The sequence below is a fragment of the Heliconius melpomene genome, chromosome 17, assembly GCF_056956725.1.
Source record: "Heliconius melpomene rosina isolate 202511_hmr_F chromosome 17, ASM5695672v1, whole genome shotgun sequence".
NCBI classification, from domain to species: Eukaryota; Metazoa; Arthropoda; class Insecta; order Lepidoptera; family Nymphalidae; genus Heliconius; species Heliconius melpomene.
In genome coordinates, this window is record NC_140405.1 from 13,326,376 (window position 1) to 13,353,618 (window position 27,243).

General features: G+C 32.6%; 1 protein-coding gene across 9 annotated transcripts; it reads right to left on the reverse strand.

Moving 5' to 3' along the window:
* Positions 1 to 1,736: 1,736 nt before the first annotated feature.
* Positions 1,737 to 26,557, reverse strand: DCTN1-p150 (dynactin subunit 1). 9 transcript variants are annotated; one of them, XM_085200376.1, is made up of 33 exons: positions 26,377 to 26,557; positions 26,099 to 26,293; positions 25,336 to 25,466; positions 24,383 to 24,415; positions 22,928 to 22,984; positions 21,303 to 21,414; positions 20,635 to 20,751; positions 19,422 to 19,619; positions 18,746 to 18,956; positions 16,928 to 17,064; positions 16,334 to 16,441; positions 15,619 to 15,690; positions 14,994 to 15,128; positions 14,486 to 14,618; positions 14,055 to 14,255; positions 13,629 to 13,713; positions 13,291 to 13,396; positions 12,746 to 12,908; positions 12,009 to 12,217; positions 11,288 to 11,428; positions 10,781 to 10,966; positions 10,368 to 10,499; positions 9,908 to 10,030; positions 9,451 to 9,590; positions 9,213 to 9,334; positions 8,367 to 8,399; positions 7,294 to 7,332; positions 6,189 to 6,273; positions 5,524 to 5,686; positions 5,129 to 5,248; positions 3,709 to 3,819; positions 3,423 to 3,523; positions 1,737 to 2,781 (listed from the first exon to the last, which is right to left on the reverse strand). In XM_085200376.1, the coding sequence occupies exons 2-33, from the start codon at positions 26,273 to 26,275 to the stop codon at positions 2,697 to 2,699; spliced, it is 3,966 nt and encodes a 1,321-aa protein (XP_085056502.1). In that variant the 5' UTR covers positions 26,276 to 26,293; positions 26,377 to 26,557; the 3' UTR covers positions 1,737 to 2,696. The 9 variants fall into 9 exon arrangements, with proteins under 9 accessions (XP_085056502.1, XP_085056500.1, XP_085056501.1 ...); XM_085200374.1 differs by having other exon boundaries at positions 16,928 to 17,079; XM_085200375.1 differs by having other exon boundaries at positions 16,928 to 17,079; positions 26,099 to 26,315.
* Positions 26,558 to 27,243: the final 686 nt, after the last annotated feature.

Genomic DNA, 27,243 nt, shown 5'->3' on the forward strand with positions numbered 1-27,243 from the left:
CCTAAAAATGAACTAAAGTTAGTGTTCATTTTTAATATAAAGTAGCGTTTGTCTGTGACTTCACCTCCATCTGCAAATACAAATAATTAAGAGGAAAATAATTTGTGTCGTAAGGCCGTCGTGATGCAGGGGTGCGACAGTTGTGGATTCGATTCCCACTCGCTGAATGAGATATTTTCCTCGCTGTAGTACTAGACAAAGCACGGCGTTGAGTTCCACCACTCGGTGCAAAGTGGAGAACAGAAGTATCTTAATGGGAAACGGAGTGTCTTAGCACTAGGTTCCAATGTTCCCTCTGCTTACCCTGCTATGTACGGGATACAGCTATAATGTACAGCTGAAAAAAAATGTATATGACGAAATTCAAATACGGTAGGTAACTTCGACCGAGGGCACTGTGGCTTACAACGAAGCTATTAATATAGCCTTCCTATTGGACTATCCAACTTCCTGAGATTTGCTCGTACTACCAAACATACCCTTCAGCTGTATAATATTAGTAAAAATTTAAGTATTAAACGTAATTAATGGCTGTCACTATAAAGTAAACACGTGCACGTTACTAAATTAAATTGTTAATATGACATAATGATAACCTCCGACGTTCTCCCTACAACGGGACCTATAAATATCCGTCTCTTCTGTGACAGGGGTGGATTTAGATAGAAATAACGAAATTATTTAATGGATATAACGGAGGGTATTATGACAATTATTGCCCGCATTTTTAAAGCCTTACATCTTTTTTTATTGTTAAGCTTAACAAAACGAGGAAAATAATTTGTATCAGTGGAGAAGCGTAAAACATTGAGTCTCTGTTTTACGATGGAAATGGAAGGTAGCCGATGCTAGCGTATTTTTAGTTTTTTGAGCTAATTTGACTGTTACTGTAGTGGAATAAAAGCTTTTAAAACATTAAACAGGAATTCCAAGTACGGCCCTGCGGTATCGGAATGTGAAGTATTCAAATTACAGAGATAGGGACCTTTGTAGTATTTATTCGGTCCAAAACTTGCCGATTCTATCGCGATCTCATAAAATAGGCTGAAATGGAAATTTTACTAATATATTTTATCGTAATATATGCAAAAGTATACATTTTACTTAAAACATGTTGTTTTAATAAAGAGTCAGTTCTTCTTTATTTAAAAAATATGTCTACATAATTTTCGAGACAGTAGGTCAAAATGAAATATTTAATATTTAATTTCCTCGGGTGGTAATCGAACCCACAACCTGTTGCGTATATAGTCGCACGCTTGTTCCCCTGCACCACAATTTTTTTTGTTTTATTACATTGATTCATGCGCACAATAATAGATTTTCTCAATATACCTTCCATGCACAGGCAGAGATCAGTTACAATTTTATAATATTTATAGGTCCTGCATATGCAGGGTAGACAAAGGGAACATATAGTAGTGAACACCCTCCATTCCCCATGCACTTGCCTTATTTCGAGACATTGAGGAATGAGTGGCGGAACTCAACGCTGCGCATGTTTAACGAGGAAATGAAAATAATTACTGATTTTTTAAAGACAATGGAAATCTAGAGTGGGAATTGAACCCGACTATAGTCGCGTTTTCATTCAAACGATAATTGTAAATTCAATTAAATCAGCTTCATGCTGTATCTCGCACACAGCAAGGTAGCAATTCAATAATTATATATTAAAATATAACTATGGATTTTTTTTAATAAGGGATATTTATTAGAAAATAAATCAAAATAAAGGAGAGCAATAACTTTTATTAAATACAAGACAAAATTGGAATATATTCGAATTAAATAATCGATTCTGAGATAATTTTTAAATATATACAGTTTAATAAGCAAAAATATGTTTTTCCTTTAAAAATAAACAATACATTTTAATTTATATAAAAACTTAACACTTTTTCATTTATATAAAAACACAAAAATCGATTAAATCACAAATAGAATAATCTAAGAATCCATTCTATCAACATCTAAAACATTTAAAATTAATAATAAATAATATAAATCGATCACTTACAGCTTATTTATAATCTTATGTTGTACATAAATAATACTATACAATACAATTGCTATATCCATCTTTGTCTCTCATATTGGGAAAGAAAGAGGTAAAAACTTATAGTATTAAATATTAAATTTGTTAAAGGCTATTAATATTTTTTGTGAATATAAAATTTCACATTGATTTCAATTTTAATTTCATTTCTTCTTTTAATAAGAAATATTGTCAAGTAACAAAAGACGGAGGGTTACACTTCCTTATATTAATATTTTAATTGATTTTTTAAAGGTTTTATCCACACTGACCATTAATAAAATACAAAAATTTCTTATTAAAAAATCAAACAAAAACATCATTTTCAAATTGTGCTACATACAAAACTTTTACAGAATATATTAGTATTAAACTGCACTACTACAGATGCAACATGTCTTGTTATATATTTCCTACTAAATAAAGGTGTGTTATAGCAGCAGTAACCTAACCCGTGCCTCTTGTATACTGTTTTATGGTGTACATAATTGTTCTTATTTTTATCTGTCATTCAACTAAATATTACTAATTCTTTCTCTCTCATTATGTTTTTCTATATCTATCTCTTTCTCTCACACATCTTTTACAATATCTGTCTCAAACATTCAAGTTTTTTTATCTCTCTCTTTCCCATTTTATTTTGCCACGTCTATCTCTCTCAGGCGGCACACACTGTATTGTCCAGAGGTTTCAAATCGAGTTGTACATCTTCAGATTGTAGCTCTGTCACTATTTCACGCAACCTATTTGAAAAAAAAAACACAAAAATATATTATTGAAATTAAAATAAATATGTAAAGTTAATTAATTATAATACGATAGACAAAAGATTTATTCTATATCGTCTTTTTTTAGCTTTGCGCTGTATCCCACAGTAGCAAAAGAATCCTAATGGGAACACTCTGTACCCCACTTTCAGCCGAATTTTTGAAACAATACCAGGCGGAATAAAACATTTAATTTCCCCCAGTGGGAATAGAACCCACAACCATCACGTTTTTAGTTAGACTCTGTATTTATTCACTTATACTTGTGTATAAGATACAATTTATATTATTTTAGCGACCTAAAAGCGTCTGCGCTCGTTTAATCTTATTGTTATATACAAAATATACAAAAAGCCAAATTAGCGAAATTATACAAAATGTTTACATAAATTGTAGCCAGTATAAAAATTAAAATTAAAATCAGTTTCAGAAAACCTACAAGGGTGTGTAATGGATAGGTACTGAGGTCCTTCCGTAGATCCGCCGACCACGTCACTTGTGTGTGTGTCATAAACATTTTGTATAATATGACTACAATATAACGATAAGTAGAAGCGGGCGAAGCCGCGTGGGTCACTAGTAAATAATAGTTTCGCTATATTTCATTCAATACTCACTTAGCTAACTGACTCGGTGTAACATATATAACATCCTCTTGCGTCGGTTCCGGAGCGGGGTATTTTATAGTTCCGATGTCAACTGCTTTTGACGACAATGCCTTTAAAATAGACGTTTTATTTAGATTAAATGAGGAGGAGTATGACTACATACTCAGAGATTATAATTAGTATTTAATTGAGATTGACTTGAGTGTGAATCGGATCCACAAACGTCGCGTCTACAATCACACGCTATTCACATACAAACCACTAACAGATATATTAAAAAAATGTAAAAACTTACAGCTGTCAACTCCGGCGCCGGAAATTCTGTGAAATCGGCTTCAATACAACGCCAAGGACGATGTAGAGACACTAAATTACGAACTTCAGCTTGCAAGTTGAAAAGTTTCTCCTAAAAATATAACAAAATTATATATAAAATATAGAAAATAAAGTACATTAGAATAAAAACATATTTTAATTGATAATCGAACCCATTAAACGTTTTAAAGATATGAAAAGTCATATTTTTATAAGCTTATACATAGTATAATATACTTCTTTAGAAAACGTATAAAAATTTGAACGTAGAGACGCCGGTTCAAATCTTGCTACGTTAAAATTTTTACACGTTTTCTAAATAAGTATTTTTCTGTCCTAAGTGTGGAATAACACTTTAAAAACATCAAAACACTTGATAGTATTCAAAGTGTTTCTATCCGCACCACCACTAAATGAAACCACACTTTTAACTACTCCAAAGAAGCCTAATACAATTAATTTTAAAAAAATCCCAAAAATTAAAAAGTGATTTTTTTGATTGTCAAACAAAATAAATAAATAAATTTTGTAAAATAAAACGCCATTTGTCAAGAACGACGCACGCAGACATAAACTGCGGCACACGCCTCATTCCGAGATGAGTCGTAGGGATTGACGGCAAAGTTCAAAGTTGTTTAACCTTTAGTAGTATGTATATAGTAGTAAGTGTTTACGTTATTGGTATCGATGCGAAATTGTGTCACACGAAATACAGGTATGGATAAATATCGTGAAATGAAATAAAAATCCTACGTCCAAACTGTTGAGATATCTTGATTCATTTCTTTTTTTTAGCTTCCCTCACACAGCAGGGTAGGCAGAGGAAAGCTAGTGTTAAGACACTCCGTTCCCCACTTTCTGCCGAATTCTGGAGGCATTGCGTGTTGAGTGGCAGAATTCAACGCCGCGCTTTACCTCGACACCAGAGCGAAGAAATGGAAATATAAACGTAAATAAATATGTCACTTCCTCGAGTGGGGATCGAACCCACAACCGTCGCGTTGCAGTCACACTCTTGTGCCGCTGCGCCACGATGGCCTCTAATTTCTTTAGGTATGGGTTTAAAATATTTTACCCTATATGCTGTCCCCGTAAAACGAGCGCTGACGCTTTCACCTGTATAATAATCTAGCATTCATTGCATCCTTTCTTTACCATGGGCGTATCTAGAAATATATTTGGGAGGGGGAGCTTGTATTCTGGTTCTTTATATTTAGTTAAGTTTTAGTTTAAAAAAAAGTTAAATTTTCAGGGTGGTCACAAGACTGGTATGAAGAGGTATGGGTTTGCATATGTATTTTTGTGACAACAGACTACTGCAAAGTGTTCTAACCAAAAATGTTTTATACTAAATATATGATATTAATTTTATTTAAGAGTTGAATTTTAAAATGTCTTACCTCCAATCTCTTCCTTATCTCTCTCTGTTTCTCCTTATGTTGTTCTAATGCTTTAGCGTATTTGCTTAAATCTTCTGGGAATTTGACCAATCCCGATTTGGCTACAAAGAGTGTCCACTCCTGTAAATATATAATAAAAAATATTATAAAACACTATTAAGTATTAATGCATACTTAGGATTTAAAAATGTAAATATAACAAGTTTTGTTCCGGGGCCTTCCGGAATACGTCGAAAAGAATATAATGTACACAAACTTCTAGGATAGAGTCCTAGCCGTTGCGATCGCGGTTTGTAACCGCACTAACTGTTGTCGGAGCTCTATGGTGGCAGGTGTAGGTGTGGCACGGTCTGTAACCGCACAACTGTGGAGGCAGGTGCAGGTGTGGTACTCACGGCCTGTAGCTGCACCAGCTGATGCTCAAGCGCGGCGGCGGCGCGGCGGCGGTGCGCGGCGGCGGGCGCGGCGGGATGGTGCAGGGGGCGGAGGGCGCGGAGGGTTGCGCGCGACGCTTTGGCGCACGCCGCCACGCGAGCCTCACGCTCTCTTTCCACTGTCCTGTTTGGGGGTATATTTTTATATATACTCGATGGTTTTAAATTCCTAATTTGCAGTTTTACGATTATTTTGTTTCTTTTTACACCAAAGGAGACGGAAAATCTTGGGCCTGAATGTAAAGATATAGTTTAAAAATTTGACATTTTTTTTTCAATTTTAGGTTTCCAAAAATCAGCTCAATTGACGATTTGGAAGCAGAGATACATGAAAAATTTGTTTTAGATCTTTAATCGACATAATTAATCGATTATAGTACAGCGAAACTAAATTATTTGTTAATTTTAGATTTTTGAGCCCAAATATGTATGTAATCGTCTCAGTCATCTTTACTGTTTTTAGTCTCAATCTTACAGTAATATTTCTTACACTTCAGGTTAACTTATAGGCCACAATTTAAGTAAACATTTTATATAATTTGGCTATAACATAACAATAAGTTCAATAGTTAGTTGTGTAGATTAGGACTGAGCCGCGTTTCAGTCATTAGGTATTTAATACGTACCAACTAAGTACTTTGAGCTGATGCTGTAGAGCTTCATTGACTTCCCCTGCGGCAATACCTGGGGACACCTTTACTGGCGTTTCCTCTGAAAAATTACAAATAAAATAACAGTAACATAATCATTTATGTATATACTAAAACAAGCTTTTTTTGGTTAATTGTATTTGTTGAAATAGTTAAGCAAAAATGTAGGAAAAACTACATATATACATTAAAATTGATATTTACTTTATAAATGATTAGAAATGAATGTATATTTATAAAATTTCAACTTATAATAATAGTATTAATCTATTTTAATTTAGTCATTTTAATCATATTTATTATTAATACGAACTTATTTTTACAAACAAAATATTATTTATTTGTAGAGGTAAGTAATGTGATAAAAAATTATGTTATATTTCATAGCAATCCACAAATAAGCCATTATAAATATAAAACAAAATTGTACGAAACTACTAATGAAATTATTATTTACACTTATATTTTCAATTACATTTTTATATAAAATCAGCTTCACGCTGTATCCCGCACACACCAGGGTAGGCAAAAGGAACCTAGAGTTAAGACACTTCGCCCCCTACTTTCTGCCGAATTCTGAAGCCATTGCGTGTTGAGGAGCAGAACTCAATGCCGCGCTTTTGCCTCGACACCAGAGCGAAGAATTGGAAAGATAAACGTAAATAAATATTTCACTTCTTCGAGTGGGGATCGAACCCACAACCGTCGCGTTACACTCACACCATTGTGCCGCTGCGCCACTCTGACACTTTTATATCACCTTTTTTATTTAAATTTTATTCATTTTAAAATTATTTAATTTACAATGTGCCACCGTTGGAAGAACAATAATTAAACGTAACTAATAATAATGACATGACGTCACAACCGTCATTCTTTTTCAATGGCAGCATATTATAACAATCATGCAAATTCACACAGATTAAACATTAAACAGAAAAAGCATAATTAGTCACTTAAAAAGCTTTCGTTATGTTTTATTATATTTTGTAAAGAATATTTAGACCGCAAATTAAAAAAATCACGAGCATGCTGAACATAAATGATGCAACATTGACAAGAAACGTCATTTTAATCTTACGCAAAGTGTCTTTTGGTGCTGGAGTTGGTGTCACCACCGCTAAAAAATTAAGTTGAAGGTTTTTTAAGATTTAGAAAAAAAAATACTTGGATTTGTGCTTTACATTTGGTTATTGTAAAAAATAACCCAATAATTAATATAGTCATAAATTATATATTAACAAACAATTGACGTTTGGCTAATTAAATAACCTTTAAACAATCTATCAACATTAAATGATATAAGATAATTTAACTTTCTAAATACAATTGTTTCATTAAAGAAGACATTTAAATAAAAAGGAAAGTCGACTCAAATTTAAAAAAAAATCATTTACTTTTAAATATAAATAATGAAGTGTATCATTTTTTACGGCTTTAAAAGTAAAAAATTAGAAATATTAACTAGTAGAAGCATCTATTACTAATAAATTATAAAATGTAATGAAATTTAATAAAAAAAAATGGTTCTACAAAAAAATATTTATGAATATTTCTTTCTATACCCAACAGAATATAGTGGCGATTAGTTAGTTAGTACATGTCTTTTTAATCTTTGATAATGTCGCAAAAAAAGTCATTCAAAGCCTAAAAGTTAAAATCGTTATTTTATTAAATTGTTAAATAAAATGACAATGTATTGACAAAAAATATATAACAGATTTTTTTCTCGGTGCTATGTTACTTTTTATTTTAAAAAATATAAGAATATATAATAAAATGAATAATTTTGATAATATTCAAAAAATGCATCGGAAAATAAATTTATAATTGACAGTGAATGGAGTGTGTAGACACTCCGTTCTCCATACGCCGCATAATTTTTGAGTCATTGCGTGTTGAGTGGCGCTGATGAACCAAACGCCGCAGTGTTTCAAACAAAATGATAACAATCCAAAATAAATTAATTTATATTTTAAACAGCTTATAATAAAATAATATAGCACCAAAGGCATAAAAACTTATCTTTGTAAGAAATATAATAATTAATTTTCTTTTTTTTTATTAATAATACTTGAATTAATAAATGAATGATAAATAACATGCTGTTATACACATTATTATTATAATTTATATTATATACACGTATCTTACGTGAGTAGTCGCGAGCCACCGGCGACGCGAGCGCTGTACACAATATACAAAAAAATATATTACCAAAATCAAAATAGGTAATTTATGACATTCGTTGGATTGTCTTTGGTCACTTGAAGGCACTTTTTGACTAAATGTATTACTTTTTCCACTTTTAAGATTATTTTTGTCAATATTATCATTGTAACTATCATTTGTTAAATACACCCTTCGAGTACAAAATAAGTTGTTTATTTTTTTTTCAGTTTCCTGCTCAATCCCGCATATAGCAGGGAGAGCAGAAAGAAACAAGTGTCCTACACTTCGTTCTCCACGCACTGCCCAAATCAAGTTAAGTGGAATTGAATATATTAAAGTCGAGTATAAGAACGACTACATTCAATTCTGAAATATGGTCTTCGACAAGTTTAGTTTAGTTTTAAAAAAAATATCCCAGCTTGATAAAATGAGGTGTATTCTACACTTTAAAGAATATAATGCTTTGAGTGGTCTAATTTAACAACGCAATTAAACTTGCTTTATCTTATTTGAGGGAAGAAATGAAAATATCATGAAATATAAACAAGATGTTATAGAATTTTTTATTTGTATATTTATAATATCCTACTCCTTACTATATATAATAAATATATAACAAATATGTTGTATGTAGTTTATTTGCTCCACTTTCACGCAAAAACTACTAAATGAATTCAGATGAAACTTTGGAGTAATATAGTCATACATCAGAATAGCACATTAGTCTACAATTTATGTCAACGTTTTGTATAATTTGGCTAATATAACAATAAGTTGAAGCGGGTAAAACCGGGTTTGGGATATTATGTGCATAAAAAATATTGTTACCATGATGTGTTCCTCTCTTAGCATATAACTTTAGTTTTTCACGCAACACGCCTTTTTCGTTTTCTAATGAATCGATATCTTGTTGAAGATGGTCCATTGTTTCTTCGAATTCTTTTTCTTTGCTGAAAAAAAAAGAAAATTAATTATAAGTCATTAATTAGTTTGAACAATCACGAGACTCTAGCTTGACCTAGAACATTTCAGAACGTTCTCCATTGATCTAGATCGCAAGACTTACCGTTTCAACTGGTTTTGCGTGTCGTCCAACCGTCGCTGCAGTTGCTGAACTCGCACTTCAGCGTCTCTCACTGAAGAGACAAGTTTACGCTCTCCCAGCTCTCTGCGTATTTGCATTTCCGATAGCTCCTCTTGTTTCACCTGGGAAATGATAAATAAAGATAAATTCATATTTTTTTAGCTTCATATTGTATCCCGCATATAATAGGGGAAAATAGAAGCAACCTAGTGCTAAGACATTTAGGTCTCCATGCACCGTCTAATCTTCAGGACATTGCGTGTTGAGTGGCGGAATTCAATGCCGCACTTTTTCTTTTAAATCTAAATAGTAAAACTTACTTTACAAAGTATCATTTTAAAAATAAAAGAATGTTAATGTGAGAGAGAAAAAATAACCTTTGATACAAATTTGAAAAATATAATATTTTCTCACAAAGAATTCGAAATCACAATCTTACCTTTAGAGCCTTCCTGAGTTCCTTAATATCGGCTTCCTTATTCTCCAAGCGTATAGTTAAGGTTTTAGTTTCTTCAAGTTGTTTCTTCACAAGTTGCGCTCGAAGCACTATGGGTGGTGTAGGCTGAAATAAAAAAGAAACATTGGTTTATTTATATATCATCTACAAAAACACGTAGGGACTTCATGGTTCAGTAGTACAGCATCTGACTGTAAACGCAACGATTGAAGGTTCGATTCTCACTCGGGGAACAAATGAATTATTTTCATTAACTCGCATAAATTTTAACCAGTCAAACACGGCGTTGAGTTCCGCTATTGACCAAGCAATGTTTGTCGAAATTTTCATTCTGCCTACCCTGCTATGTGCGGGATACAGCGTGAAATTGAAAACATAAAAAGAAAACTATTTCTTCCTTAATGTGGTGTAACGTTTTAAAACATGTTAAAACAAGTCTCACTTTCTCCGAATCAACATTAGTAAGGGACATGACGTCGTATTCTTTGTCTTGAGTGAACGTTGCCAATTTGCCGACATCTGCGGAAACTATTGATAGTGCGTGTTTGATTGTCTTTACTGCTCCGTGGTCGTCCTGTAAAGTTGTAAACAGAGTTAAATTAAATATTAAGATCAAGAGCGGCGTTGAGTTCCGCCGCTCAATAATAAGAAACTCATAGCTTGAATTCTAATTTAAAAAACTTGTCACCTGTATAAGGAATCTTTCTCTCTATTTGTTAAACTTAATTTTCAAGCCAATAACAAGAAACTTTTTAAAACACAAGTTCAAAGTATCAATCAAATTTGAAGATCTGCTTAAAAAACCTTTTTTCAAATTGCAAGTACAATTTCAACAACATAAAAAAAGCGTGTAACCTGTTGATAGGCCCTATCGATGGCCGCGGCCCACACGCTATTTAGAGCCGCGTGCGGCAGCGGCGCGCCCTCGCCGCGCTCGCCGGCCGTGGCGGCGCAGGCGGCGGCTGCGCGGGCCGCCAGTGCCGCCGCGCGGGTTGCGCGGTATAACGCTGTCGCCGTGTCGCCGCGCAGGCGCTCCACCAGCTTGAGGAAAAATCAATTTTAAGTGTTACTCTATTATTCTATATAAGGCGTCATTCTCAGCAATGCAGATAATACACAACATGGTGAAAATAAAAAAAAACTTATTTAATATCAAGATGCATCTCCCGCAGGATTCATAAAAATAACAAAACTCAACCCCGCTGGGGAAAGTGCTAAAATGAAACTTAATGCCTTTCAGGGAAAAAAAGAATAATCATAAAATTCTATAAAATTTATAAACACAGTTAAAACATACATATATAAAAATTTAAAAACCTAGGGATTCAGCTAAAAAGTCAAAACTAAGAATTTAAACCCAACCTGCAAATCGATAGGCAAAGCGTGCAACTGAGCACCGGGGGGTAGTCGCCGTCTGACACTCTTTAACTGCTGCTGGAGAGCCGCACAGCTTGTTTTTATAGCTTCATGTAGCTGTCCCAGCTCTAGGTTCTGTTCTGATGGCTGGAAAATGTTGCTTTATTGTATAAATAGTAAATCACAAACTTAAATTTAATTTTAGGGCTGAATTCAACAAGAATTGTACGGGTTCGCTGAAAACAATTGAGAGAATTGTGACAAAAAATACAAAATTAAATTGCGATAGAAAATTAAAAACATAATTTGCTTTTATCATAATAATTTAATATATAATTTTCAACTATTTGCCTTGTTGATAAAAAGGAAACAAACTCATGCTGCAGTCAAATGACTGTAACTTCAAATCCGACACAAAGTGATTAAAAAAATAGATCGAAACGTAAAAAAAATGTGTATAATCAAACTTATCTTTCTACATTTTACTTATCTACTACATATTTAATTTAAATTTTTACTGTATTATATAAAAACAACCGATAATCCAAATTTTCCCGTACCCTCTTAATCTTCAGTAAGTGTACTCACTAAGTGTACTCAATGGTTATAACTTCAAATACAAAGTAATCCAATCTTAAGAAACTTATCAATTTCCAAATTTACACCACCTAACTCAACTAAAAATAAATAAAAAATCACAAAAAAAGAACATTGAATCAGCTCTTACCATCAAAACATGATTCAAAGCCTGTGCATCAGCCGACAGAGCTCTCGCCAATGCATCCAACGCTGCGCAAGCGTGCAACACCACGTTGCGGGCGCACGCTGAATCCCTTCCCCCTGTAGTTATTGTACCCTCTGTACCCTCTTTACCCTCGGCCGCCATGTTAAGTGCTGACCACATTGCCGATAGGTAGGTCCAGGTTCGTTCCATGCCTGTTAAAAAGTATTGTTGTGGAAAAATTTTGTTATAGAAAACTAAAGTAAAGTTTTGTTATAAAAACTAAGTATCAGAGAATAAATAATTATTAAAAGAAACCGAGAGAGACAAATATAAAAAAAAAACGCCTTGCGTGCCAAGCTTATAATAGTGATTATTACTTGCTCCTCTAAAATAAATCTTAAAATCAGTTATAATACACTTTTTAATGAAAGTTAATTGTAATTAATTTTAACTATTATATAAAATTAAGTAACCTTTAATTTTATATTTTAGTTATTTAATTTTTTTTTCATATAGCATGATTTAATCTTTGTTATTATTGATGATGAATGATGTGTTGTCCTATAATCAGTTGTACATAATAGTATAAGTATATCCTAAGAATGTATGTAATGTAAACCAATATGTACGACAGTTGGACATCCGTATAAATAATAAATAAATAAAACAAATATTTCAGCCTTTACAACAAATAAATCCTCTAACCCACTTACAAGCCCCCCTCTCCTCCCCCCACTCACCGTCCAACGAGCAGTTCTCGTCAAGCTCATTACTCTTGAGTAGCTGCGCGGCGGCGTCTAACGCCCTCTCCTGCGCCTGCGCGTCGGGCAAAGCGGAGGCAGCACGCAGCAGTTGTGCGGGGGAGCAGCGTTCCAGTGCGTTGCTCCACATGCTGACCATACACTGGGAGGAAACCAAAAGAATATTGCTTGACAGATGACGATAGATATATTTATATAAACATTAAAATAAAGTTGCCGTGTTGAAATGGTACAGCGTATAAACTGACTGTAGGGGTGACGTTTACGTGTACGATTTCCACTCAATTAAAAATGCCAGACACCACCGCCACTTAAATGACTCAACACGAAATGTCTCAACCTTTGGGCAGTACGTGGGAAACATTAGGTTACCTCTACCTATTATGCTTTATGCGGGATACAGTATGAAGGTAAAAAATAATGGTTTTGTAAAAATAACTTGACAGACGAAATTAAAATCTTTTGTTACCATATCTTTCTCTTTCCACTTGTTTTTTTAAAGTAACTATTGAATTAAAACGAACCTGTATCATCTGCAGTTGGAACTCAAGCTGACACCGGAAGCTGTACTGCACGGCGGTGTGGGAACGCATCACCGATTCTTTATCCCACACATTCACTGGTGGGAACCTACATTATTGGAAAAAAATCCTTTTTATTTAATTATAATTTATTAATATATATTTAATTATTTTTATATATCATTATATTTAATTATATTTTTTTCTCTTATTTGAATGCAATTAAGGTTACCTTAATTATAAAAAAAATAGCCTAGTTAGATAATTTAGAAATGGATGGCATTCAAGGGTGAAGCGATATATTAAAATTTAAAAACAGTTTCACGTTTATCTTTACTTACTTTTCACGAATTTGACTCAAAATAATTTCAGCCTTCTTGTACAAACGTTCCAAGAGAAGAATGAACAAGATAGCATCATGGTCACCTGGAATTAAAAAAATCATATTCCACCATACATTGTAAAATATATATCTAAACAATCATATATTCGAAAACTTAATATATCATTTACATTAACATCATAGGAAATACATTTCATAACTCTTGTATTATAAAAAAAACTTAATTTAATTTTGTCAATTTTGAGATGTCACACAATACTAAAGCAATTCTGAGTCATGTCATACTCTTGCAATTTAAATGTTACACTGTACTATAGCCATTCTAAATCATGTCACACTGTATTAATTAATTTCATTCATTGAGTCATTTCACAATTTAACTAACATTAATGTAATGTCATTACTTTAGTAACAATTTACCCACCATTAGCCGTCATGAAGTGATCAGGCAAGCATGCAGCCAGCATATCGGCCCTCGCTTTAGCCTGAGCTAATTCCAGGGCCCGGAGCTGAAGATCTATGGACCTTGTAGATGCCCTGGATTGCTGCACAAGAGAGCCTAGGTCTGGGGGTGTGGACCTGACGTCGGGGCTGGGTTCCTGGTCTGAAGGTGGTGGCGAGCCGGCTGTCAAAACAATTTTTTACATATATAATGAGGTTGTTGGTTCAAGTTCCACTCAATGAAATTAAATATTAAATATTTTTAATTTCTCGCTTTGGTAACGAGGCAAAAAGCAAACGGAAGGAAGGAAACGGAAGTGTCTTGATGTGGACGGAGTGTCTCAACACTAGGTTCAGCCTACTCTGCTAATAATTAATATAATATAAAATTAATGAAAAAAAACTGGGTAATACCTTGTTTGGATTCCAACTGGTTTCTCATATCATTGTACTGTTCAGTCATACGCTGAACTAACTCTCTAAATTTAACAATTGTTGAATCACGATCCATTATAGTTTCTAATGCCGCTTCTCTTTCTCTCACAGCCTGAAAAAAAAACAATATTATTAAGCTTCATGCTTTATCCTACATACAGCAGGATTAGCAAAGACTAATATTTGAGTATCGCAACTTAATACCGTACTTTATTTTACCACAAAAAACGATTATTAAAAAAAATATTGAAATATAAATATTCCATCTAATGGGAATCGAATACACAAACATAGCTTTTACAATCAGACGCAGCTACTGGTAGGCGGGAATGTATATACGAGATATACAGATATATAGTACGGTTGATGATTTGTGGCCTGTGGATGTGTGGACCCTGTAATTTGACTTTCTGAACTTTGTGGCAGAACCCAATACCGCGCTTTGCCTCTAATATATGATATTGAATTAAATCCAACCGTTACCCACCTCCCTGGCAGCAGCGTGCGCCATCTCCAACTCTTCGCGCAGATCCATCTCTAGGTCCCTATTAGACTCCACCAGCTGCTCGTGGACTTCTTGCAGCGCTTCCAATTCTTGAACATCTTGTTTAAGTTGTTCTACCTGTTAGTGTTGGATAAGAAGAGTAAAATTTTTTAGATAATATATTAGTTTATTTAAAACCAAGCGCAGCGTTGAGTTTCGCCATTCAACACGTAATGTCTCGACGTAATATCTCGACGTAATGTCTCTTTGAATTACTCCATTACTCCAACGGAGTTTTTTCAACAGTAGGTTCCCTCTATCGATACTGCTTTATCTAGAGAGAGGAAACCACTAAAAAAATTGAGTAAATTATTTTAAGTTCACACTGCATCTTGCATATAGAGAGGATAGACAGACACTCCGTTCCCTACGCACCACCCAACTTCTAAGATATTACGTGTTGAGTGATGAAACTCAATGTAACGGTTTATCTTGTTACCAGAGCGAAAAAATGAAAATAAATCATTGACCCGGGTGGTAATCCAACCAAGACCCTCGCGTTAACAGTCCAATTAAAACGCTGAACTACACCATGATGTTTTAGTTGTAGTTTTAGTTTTTAACTCACTTGATCTTCTAAGCCCATTTTCTTTTCAGCGAGTTGTTCCACCATTTCTTCAGCGCCTAGAGCTGCATCCACCTGAAAACGATATAATATATATATATGTATTTACGTAATCTATATGTATAATAAGATGTTAATTACTGCTGTCTGAACATGGGAGATATTAATCTATGATTTGCTAGTGGTTATTACATTGTAATAGTTATTCGTAATATACGCCTAATTCTTGCACTTATACATAGTCGGTTGGAAGCGAGCACTACATGCATTTGCTGTATTCAGGTTCAAAACAATTATAATTAAACAATAATTTCAGAATAACTTAATACAAAACACAAAAAAAAGGTTTAAAGCAAAGAGTCAATATTGCACAGAGATGCTTGCGACTTTTCTACAGAACAGACAAAGATGGAAGAACGGAGAATCTAACAAAACAAGGTCTAGAATCTTTTGCTTATTGTTAAGTACTAAATTACATTGCCGTAAATCACTTTCTAAAACAAAATATAGTTTTTTTTCTTGAGGCATATTATTATTTACTATGATTTCACTCAATACACGTCCAATTAAAATCACCACAAATCTATAATGTTGATCGAAATGTTGCAATTACCTATAAAAACTTTAAAGGGACTTAAATAAAGAATTTAGTGTTAAGTTCAGTCCCAAAACAAATGCATAAACTAAAATTAAAAATTATTACAAAAATAGTAATCACCTGTTCCCTAAGATCAGCTACTTGAGCTTCCAATTCTTCCACGCGCGCCGAAAGCTTTTCTTTTGTGCGACTTAGTTCAGCTATTTCTGATTTATATTGTTCTAGATCCTGTAAAAAAAGTTAATGAAATAAACAAACATACAAGATATATTGGTTCAAATATAATTGTATATTCTTTATTGCACATAAAATATAATTCGCCATGACGACCCCTATGGGTCAGTCGTCATGGCTAATTAGCAGAACGTCATTTTCACAATATATGCCGCAGATGGCAGGGTACGCAGAGAGAACTCCGTGCTAAGACGGAAAGAGGGAAAGCACGGCGTTAAGTTCCGACACTCAACAAGCAATGCCTCCTGAGTTCGACGGAAAATTAGGAAAAGAAGTGTCTTAATGGAAACGGAATGTCTTACACAAGGTTCCCTCTGCCTACCCTGCTATGTGCGAGACACAAGCTGAAGCTTTAAAAAAACCGATGCCGGCAATAAGTTTGAAATTATTCCTGTGCTGCGCAATAAAGGTAAACTAAAAGTGATACCCTAAACTTACCTTAAACTTACCTCAGGCTTACCCCATGGCCACTAGGCTTACCTTTTGCATCTTCTGCATAGCGTGTTTATCATGCGCCGATAAGTCCCTCAGTCTGACCAACGTGTCTCTAAGCCTCACGTTCTGTTGTTGCAGTTGTCTCACTTCGTACCCCGTCGCGCCCTCGTTGATACCGGCCGCTGCGTACGGGTGCTCTGGTCAGACACGCCGCTATTTACACATGCTGGTCCTCTACTGCCGTCAGCGTTTGTGTGTGTCAGCCATTATGTTTTAGTCACTATTGTTCATTTGAAAGTCATTCCAGGCGTTTGTCAGTCATTATGAGTGTTTGTCAGTCATTATAACGTCATTTTGGGGTCTTCCATTTATCATTGGGAGCTACGCCACGGCTTATGTAAATAAATTGTTTTATAAAAGATATAACAGAACTATTTCTGTCTATTAATTGAATAAATAAAACATCGTCGTTATTTTTATACATTATAAATAGTGTTTGTCATTCATTCATTCAACAGTAGTGAACGTCATTTTATGTCACGACTAGTGCGACACTCGGTTTTCTAATGTTCTCCCAAATACGAATGAAATGAATTTAAATGTTGAGTTACTTAATTCAACACCACGTTTAGACCAGTAAAATGAAAATAAATCTTAAGGCCCTGAATAGGGATCGAATCATCGTATTTACTCAGGGAATTATTATATCTTTCAGTCATAGTTTTATTAGATTTGTCACTGTCACAGAGTCTTTTGGCAGATAGAGGTATGACACAAACACAAAACATGCGTAAAATAAACATAAATAAACACTTCACACATTCGCTATCAATAAAAAAATATTAAATGATTATCAAAAAAAAATTGTTTGTATATAAAAAATAATTGTTAATACCATGTCATGAAAATGTACAATTACATTCCTTTTTTTGTTCTTTAAAAAAGGTAGATAATAATTTAAATACTATGGATAGAGTATAAGAAATACAAAAAGCATTAAATTAAAATGAAAAAGGAGTTTATGAAACTAAATAAAAATCTAAAAGAATGTGTGAAGCGAATGATTAAAACACAAAACAATATAATTATAATATAAATACTTATATACGTACATGCTTAAGTTGATTGTTAATTTCTATAAATAAAAATAATATATTTATATGTGAATAAAAACTAAAAGTCAAATAATTAAATTTGATTATAAAATTATCTTATTAAAGTTTTGCAACAATAAGACTTTTTTCTTTATAAAAAGAAATAAAATGTGCATACAATATCATTATACATATAAAATACTTGTATATTAATTATATTTAGATATAATGTTAAACATAGAGCGGTCGTGTCTGGAAGTGAGTTTTAAAAGACAGAACAGTTTAAAAGAACACTTTAGGAATTAATTTTTAAAAAAGCCTCCACCGATTAAGATAAATAATAATTTCATCTATATAATATTTTTAAAAATCAAATCAGCTTCACGCTGTATCCCACACAGCAGGGTAGGCAGAGGGAATCTAGTGTAAAGACACTCCGTTCCCCACTTTCTGCTGAATTCTGTAGGCTTTGCGTGTTGAGTGGCAGAAATCAACGCTCTCGCTTTGCCTCGACACCAGAGTGAAGGAAATGGAAATATAAATGTAAATAAATATTTCATTTCCTCGTGTGGGGATCGAACCCTCAACCGTAGCATTACAGTCACACCTTTGTGCCGCTGCGCCAGACGGCCTAACATTTTTATGCCTGAGAAAAAAATACATTACTAAATTAAATTGTAGAGACAAAGCGCGGCGATGAGTCCTGCCACTCAATACTGAATTCCTCTAAAAATGAAATAGTTCGAGTTTAAATCGACAATATACTCACGTATATTCCCACCAGCTTCCATCTCGGCCCTCATAAGCTGTAAATCCAAAGTGGCTTCCTCCAGCTTGTCCCTACACTGTTCTAATTCAAGCTGTAACGCCTCAGCTCTCTCCTCAGCCATTTCTTTATCGAGGGCCGCCATTTCTGCTGCTTCTTGTAGTTCGGCTGTTTCGTCGTTGTGCTGTTCTAGAGCCTCTTGGGCTTCGCGGACCTTGAAACAATTATTTATATATATATATATATATATATATATATATATATATATATATATATATATATATATATATATATATATATATATATATATATATATATATATACGCAACGATTGTGGGTTCGATCCCCACCATCGAGGGAATTAATTATTATTTAATATTTTCATTTCTTCTCTCTGGTGGGTGTATCTTAACACTAGGTTCCCTCTGCCAGCGTGAAGTTGATTTATTTGAAGACGGCAACGGACAACAAACGGAGAACAAAATGAACTCAAAAAATTCATACTGTCAACGACAAAACTGCTTTACAAGAAAAGAAAGTAATTTGTATGGAAAAAAAATAACCTAAAACTTAAATTACTTTTTTTGAAAACCAAGAAGATATCCTAAATGTGAAAAAAAAAACTTTTAAAATATTAAACCTAAAAAAAGATTCAAAAAACGGCCATTCATCCACTCACCTCCTGCTTTGCCCTCTGCAGGTCCCTCTGCAACTGCGCCTGCGACTCCATTATCTTGGATTTGAACTCGTTGGCCTGGTCCATTTGTAGTCTAACTCTCTCGAATTCTCTTAATTTTTCCCTGTCTTCAGTGCGACGCACTTTAAGGGTTTCTAATTTCTCTTTTAGATCTTCTACTTCTGATTTTAGTGCTACAATCTGTTGAAAAAATAGTTTTATTTTTTGTTTTTACGAGTATGTATTTAATGATTACGGGGCTAGTAGACAGAGAGAACCTGGAAACCTAATGTTTAGACACTCCGTTCCCATTAAGACATTTCTGTTCCCCACTTTCCGCCGAATCCAGGAGGCATTGCCTATTGAGTGACGGTACTTATCGCTGCATATTGAAAATTTAAAATAAAATCAAGTAAATCAGAATGAACCTTGCGTTAAGACAATCCGTTCCTCGCTCTCCGCTGAATTGCGTTTTAAATGGCGGAACTTATCGCTGGGCTTTTGCCTTGGTGCCAGAGCAAGAGATGAAAATATTAATAAATAATAATTCATTCTTTCGAATGGGGATCGAACCCACAAATGTCGCCTTACACCTCAACTTTGCCACCAGACAGCCTCAACTTTAAAATTTCATTTACTTACAGATTGATATTGATAAGAAACTTTTCGAACATCTACATCACAACTTTTAACACCAAAGTAAGTAAACAGTAAAAAAGTAATATAAAAAATAATTAATATTTAGAAATACGAACTGAAAACACGTTATTTTTTTGCATCGACCATTTATAAATGGTTATAAATAAAGCAAAAACCACACGCGGTTGCTATCGAGATATTATTATTTCATAGAGACTTTATTGTGAAATATTATATTACGGAACTAATATTTTCTAAATAACGGTGCCGTTTTCTTAATAAAAGGAATTTAACTCATATAAAAAATATTTTATAAAAATATATAATATAGATAAGTTGTCTAATTGATTTATATTTGTTGTTTTGCCGTGTAACGCCGTTGGTCTGTTTGGCTGTGCGTTTGTTCACGCTAATCTAAGAAACGGCTTAACCGATTTTAATGCTGTTTTCACAATTCTATTGTGCAAAATTTCCTTAACATTTAGTGTGTGTATTATTTAATGCATGAAGCAAATGAAGAAAAAGATAAATAAATATAGGTAAAACTGATATAAGAGTATTAAAAAAAACAACTAACCTCCTGCTGAGCTTGCATATTCGCCAGTTTATCCTCGACAGCTGTGGAGACCGGTTGAGGGGACGTCAAACTTTGTCCCGGCGTGAACTGAGGTGTTAGGGTCTCCACGAAACCCGTCTGTAATAGACCAAACAAAAAAAACCTTTTTTATATTTATTTCTTTAACAAAATACAAGTGAAAATATTCATATGGCTGTCTATTATTCCGATAAAAAAATTAACAAGATAGACCTTGTTTAATTTTCATATATATAATTTTATTTTTTCATATATAAATAAATTAAATCTAAGTTTTTTTTTCTTTTTTTTCGTTTCACGTTGTATTCCGCACAGAGCAAAGTAGGTAGAGGAAACCTGGGAAATTACTGTTGGACACTCCGTTCCCATTAAGACACTTCCGTTTCTCACTCGAGGAGGTAACGAGGCAAAGCGCTGCGTTGCATTCCGACACTCAACACTTTCAGAATTCAACGGGAAGTGGGGAACGGAAGTGTCTTAGCACTAGGTGCCTATCTTATCGCCTTATACAGCGTGAAGCTAAAAAAAATTGACGTAGCGGAAAAATCTCTTGGAACGATTTCCATGCCAGTCTTGTTTTTCTTAGTGTGTGTCATTTAAAAATGTAAAGATCATCATAATATATATATATATATATAGGTATAAAGTACCTCCACAAAAGATGCCCTTTTGCCAGTAAGGTCCGGCGACGTCGCCCTTTCAGTAGTAGGCGACACGTAAGAAGTAAGGGACTGACGACTACTCGCCAGGGAGGTCCTGGAACTATTTACCAATGGAAATTCTTATAGAAATGCATACATATGTAGTGTGTAGTATTTGTGTATAAAATAAATAAATAATAGAAAATAATATGAGTAAAGTAGAGAACGTAGTGTCTTATGACACTAGGTTTCCTCTGCCTTATTTGCTAAGTGCGATACTACTTCCAATTTAAAAGGCAAAGTGAATAATCAATATATCGTAGGCTTAGAGTATAAACCTGCTAACAGCCTATTAACAAATTATCAGGAGAGACTTGGAGAGATTTTGTATATTTTTTGCTTTCGAATGGTATAAAAATGTACATAATGAAAAAAAACACAGATCTAGTAGATTTATACTCTAAGCGGACAATATACCCAATTAATATGGAATATACTGGTTATAATAATTGCTTAGATTTAAGATTTACTTACACTTCCAACATTATTTGTAAAAAAATTATAAATCTGACATTTTATCCTTTATCCTTTTTATTTAAAAGAAACTCTAAGAAGAAAAATGTGGAGAATAATATTATATGTCATTTTATCATAGATGCAAATCTTGCTTTGGAAATGAAAAGAGGAAAAATCTTTTGCATTCGTTGGAATCCCTGTCTAGCCTCGCTGGCCTAACTTGCAACAGGAATGTAAGGCTTAATACATTTCTGCAACTCCTTTAATATAAAAATTCATTTTTTAAATGGACTGAAGGTGAAAAAAATATTGTAATTTACGAGTAGATCCTCTCTGCCCACTACCTAAAATACTTAAGAGGTGTGAATATAAAATAAAATGAACCCATACAGGTGCAATTAAAGTTATATATAAGTAATACAGTTTGTACAACAAGAATACTACAGACTAAAAAGATGAGAAATAAAAAAAAAACAAGCAAAGATTAAAAAAAACAATAGTGATATCAAGAATACATAATATATTTAATATTGACAATAAAAAAATATATTAAAAATAGGGTGTGTTTATGTAATATTTGATAATATTTCTGTTTTCTAATATATTAACATATTGGAAAACATCTTTATGTATTTTTATATTTAAAATGTGTTTTATATACATACAAATGAAGGCAGGTTGCTTTCCTGATTTACCGATCACTTAATAATCGACATTTTTTATTATATTAAAAATATTAAGTTCAAGTTAATGTTAATTGACATCTTTCGGTTTGACTATAGCTCTAGTTTATTAACAAATATTACGGAATCACTGCTGCGTAAAAAAATGTTTTAATATATACACAAAATGCTACATTACATTAGAACAGATTAAAAATTAAATTTCAAGCATTTTAAACTAAGATCACATAAAGAGTATATAAGACTAATTTAATATACCTTAGGGTACCTACTGGGTGAATACTGCTGCGATTGGTACGTAATGGTAGAAATACGTGATTTTCGGAGTTACACATACAAAAATTACAGTAAAAAAATAAGTAAAATCTAACAATCGTGCTCATATATACATATGTACAGTGCTTTCAATTAATTTTTCATATAGTATAATATTACCTCGACATAGACAAAGTGCCTGCCTTTGTCTGCGCTGGCGACGCCTTCCGCCGCACCCTTTTTGATAACCCAATATGTTAGATACGAATAATTTAATTAGAAAACAAATATTTATATATTATTGGAATACTTAATGAGGAAAGGATTATTATTAAAATATTAATAATGTTTAAAATATAATCTTTGTTTGCGTTCCGGTGGTTTTGTTGCCGTTTGAGCGTTGGGTTCCGCTAACTAAAGCGCTCCCTTTATAAAGGTGATATTTATTTGTATAAAATATTAAAATCAGCGCCTCTTGAAACACCTTAAAGCAATTTACACAAGTAAGATTTTAGTTGTTTTTTTTTTGCGAAACCAGCGGCATTCATTTTATAATTTATTTCATTTGCTTGCAAAATTTCTTAAAAAATACAATACTAAATAACAAATGTGTAGAATAATAAATAACCATAATCCTTCCTTTGACACGTAAAAATATTCTTATATACTAGAACTTATTAAAATACACAGATAACACAAAACTTATTTTATACCTTTTTTCACAAAAAATAACACAAAAAGTTAACACTTTGGTCATAAAAAGAAAAAAAATACAACAATAATCATTGAATTGTCATAACTTGTGTACAAATGTTCACTTTCTAGTTTCGTGAATGCACTGAAGTGTAAAACCCCTGAAGTGTAGTGTAGTGTACTGAAGTGTAAAACCTGGCCCCTTAATTAAAACATTTTATCATAATCTTTATTAATCCATCTTGTATTATATAATATGGCATTTTTGTTTACTATCACGCTGTATCCCGCATATAGCAGTAGACAGAGGGAACCTGGAAACGTTAAGACATTCCATTTTCCGGTCCGGCCGTCCCAGAAAAGCCAACGTGGCGCAGTGCCACATCGTGTTACTAAATCGCGATGGTTGTGGGTTCAATTCACACTCGAATGGAATGTATTATTTAATCATTTTCAACGCTCTGGTAATAGGACAAAGCGGATCGTGGAGGTCCACCATTCAACATTCAAGGTTTCGAAAACTTAATTGTGCTTGGGAAATAAAGCATATTAGCACTAGGTTCCCTCTACCTAGCCTGCTATATGCGGGTAAAAGCGTGAAGTCATGAAAAGTAATATTTATTTTCAAGTACAGAAAAGAGCAGAAAATCAATATTATCATAAATAAATCTCCCATGTATAAAAGCAATTTTGTTTATAATTATAAGTTGCCAAAAATCTTATATATTTTTAAATCACAAAATATGCCATAAAGCACAATTATAACATTATACAGCCTACAAATGTCATAGTCTAAACAAAAAAATTCACTAATTTTATTATTATTTATATAACAATTATGGGGGACATAATTAGCAAAAGTTAAAAATTGTTATGATATAGACAAGCATTTTTTATTGTGCTAAGCTAAGCGTGTGCAGATCTACCGTATCTAATACTTACGTGGTCGGTCTAGACCTCTGGGCCACTGTTATACTAGCGAGAAAAAAACACACACTATCAGTTAGAAAATGTAAATGATTTAACATATAGAAAATCGAAAAAAAACAATAGACTTTTTTTTTCATTCAGTAATCATAATGTATATAGATTTCAGAGATAGACAGACAGACATAAAAATAAAAAAGTTGTCTTTTTTTGTTCACTTTTCTATATGTAACAAAAATGATATAATATGCCTGTAAAACTTTAATAATGTTGTTATCATTATTATTAATAATAATATGTAAATATTAAGTTAATATAATTATTATTGGATCGGAATCTACAGATTATAAATGAGTGTAATTCTACATCTATGTTAATGGATTCATTACAATTGATTAATTAATGATATTTTTCAATGATAAATAAACTATATTAAGTGATATATAATAATTTCATAAAAAAAATACTTATCAGATAATTTAACTATATGATCATACTTTCCTCAAAATACTACATTTAAATATAATTCTAATATTTGCATCTAAAATGACAAAACTTCTTCCCTCTGAATAAAGTTTTCAAATATTTAATATAATTTCTCATAAATTAATTAAATTAACACTTGTGCCACATAAAAATGTTACCAGTAAAAAAAACAATATGTAAATAAACAATATCAAATTGTGTATACAACTGAATTATCATATTTTTTGCAAAATAAATCTCATTTTCTTTTAAAAAGTAATCACAAAAATGAAATCTCTTGTCAAATTTAAATTTTAAATATATAAGAATTATTCCCATTTCTTCCCTTTGCTAACAAGGCAAAGCATGGCATTGAATTCCGCAATATCTCAAAAATTCTGCAGAAAGTGAAGAATGGAGTGCTTTAACACTATGTTCCCTCTGCCTCCTCTGTTATACACAAGATACAGCATGAAGTTATAAAAATATATACATATAAATACCTGCTAAGGCGTCTATTAGAAGGCTTTGACTCCTCAGTGGATGTAGTCATGGATGTCTCCATAGGATTGTCTTCAGCATCAAGAAGCTGAATTTGTGATTGACGTACAAACACACCATAGTTCTCCTCGCACTGGAATTTAATAAGAAACATATTTAAGAAAACATAATAAATTGAATGTTGCAGGACTCAAACTTGTGCTCAAGCTCTCTGAGTACTATATATTCTTATAAAGCTATATTGAAATTTTTAATGCTTGTTACAACATTATTTATGTTGTTAGTGTCTCTGTAGGGAGATATTTACAAATTTCCTTTACCAAAAGATAGTTTTTTATACATTTCCTTGGATAATTTTAATGTGTAATGTGTGTAATGTTTATAATAAACACTATTTCATTACTCATTGAGTTTGTGACAGATAATACACAGCCTAAATTCCTACTGGTGCAGAAATCTGAATCTATACTAAAATTATACAACTGAAAGGTTTGTTTAATTGTTGTAATTTTAGAAACTCAAATGTTAAAAAATGTTTCAGGGCAATTTATTATTGAATACACATATTATATATTTTTTGTATATAAAAAAAATAATTGTCAATATACTATATAATAATTACAAAATAATAAATATACATTATATCACTATTGGGTTCTCACAAAAATAAAATTTTGGTCTATGCTTTTTTATTCTATTACTTTAATATTATATTTGTGGTAATTATATTAAATTTAATACAGAATTTAATAAGTACATACTAACCCGAAAGTAAGCATGACCACGCACTGTACCATTGTTCTTGCCTTTAGGTTCATCCAGGATAATTCCGATCCATTTACCAGTTGCAAATGTAGGATACCCAACGTAAGCGATCGACCCCTTTACTTCCTTCCCGACGACCATTACCCGCTGCCCTAACGTTAAGTGTTTGTCTGACATCTTCTCTTATTACTTTAACTAGAAAAAACACAACAAAAACCTATATATCAATTAAAAGTCGACTTCAAAACTTCAATAAGTCTATAAAATTTTTACAATACCTTATATGTAAAGTAAAAGGATTACGCCAATAAGAAGCTACAATTAAGTACTCAACTAGGTACTTTACTTATTTTATTACATAACAGAAGCTTAAAAAGTCAAATGTTGTTTTATTTAAGAAAATATGTGCATTGAAAGTAATTTCACTGCAGTGAACAATTGACAAATTGATGCAGGTACGTCAAATTTAAATGTCAATGTCAAAGTATGAAATCATCGCGACGTGTGGTTTCTACACCGAGCACTATATATATATTTATATAATAAGTAATTTAATAACAATACTTTGTAAATATATTATAATAAATATTAATAAATAATAAAGTTGATCTCAAAAATTCACAATATTTCATCAGTATATTTATTGCATTACAAATTTATTATACACTTATTGCAATTTGTTACTACCGCGTTACACATACGTACTAGGTACATAATTATATATAATGCAATCTTTATCAATTTATTTTAAAAACAATAAAGAATATTATTATTATCAGAATATACTTTTATTAAATTACTGAATCAATTTTACATTTTTAAATATAAATTATTATAAAAAAGATACATTTAAAAATATAAAAAAACCACTCTTCCGAGGGCGGGACAAGGGTCCAAGCCATCGGTGGCTAGGGCTCCAGAGAGAGGAACCTTCGCACAATACGTGCCGTCTCAAGTAACACTGCCTTCTGTATCCGGTTCTTGATCCAACAGCTAAGCGATAGCCTCTTAAGGTGTTGGTCGAGGCTTTTCGCTATTAAACCGTTAACCGAAACCACTATCGGCACAATGATAGTCGCATTGACATTGATTATTATTATTATTATTAATGATGAAATATTTCTATAAATTAAATAATTCATTAT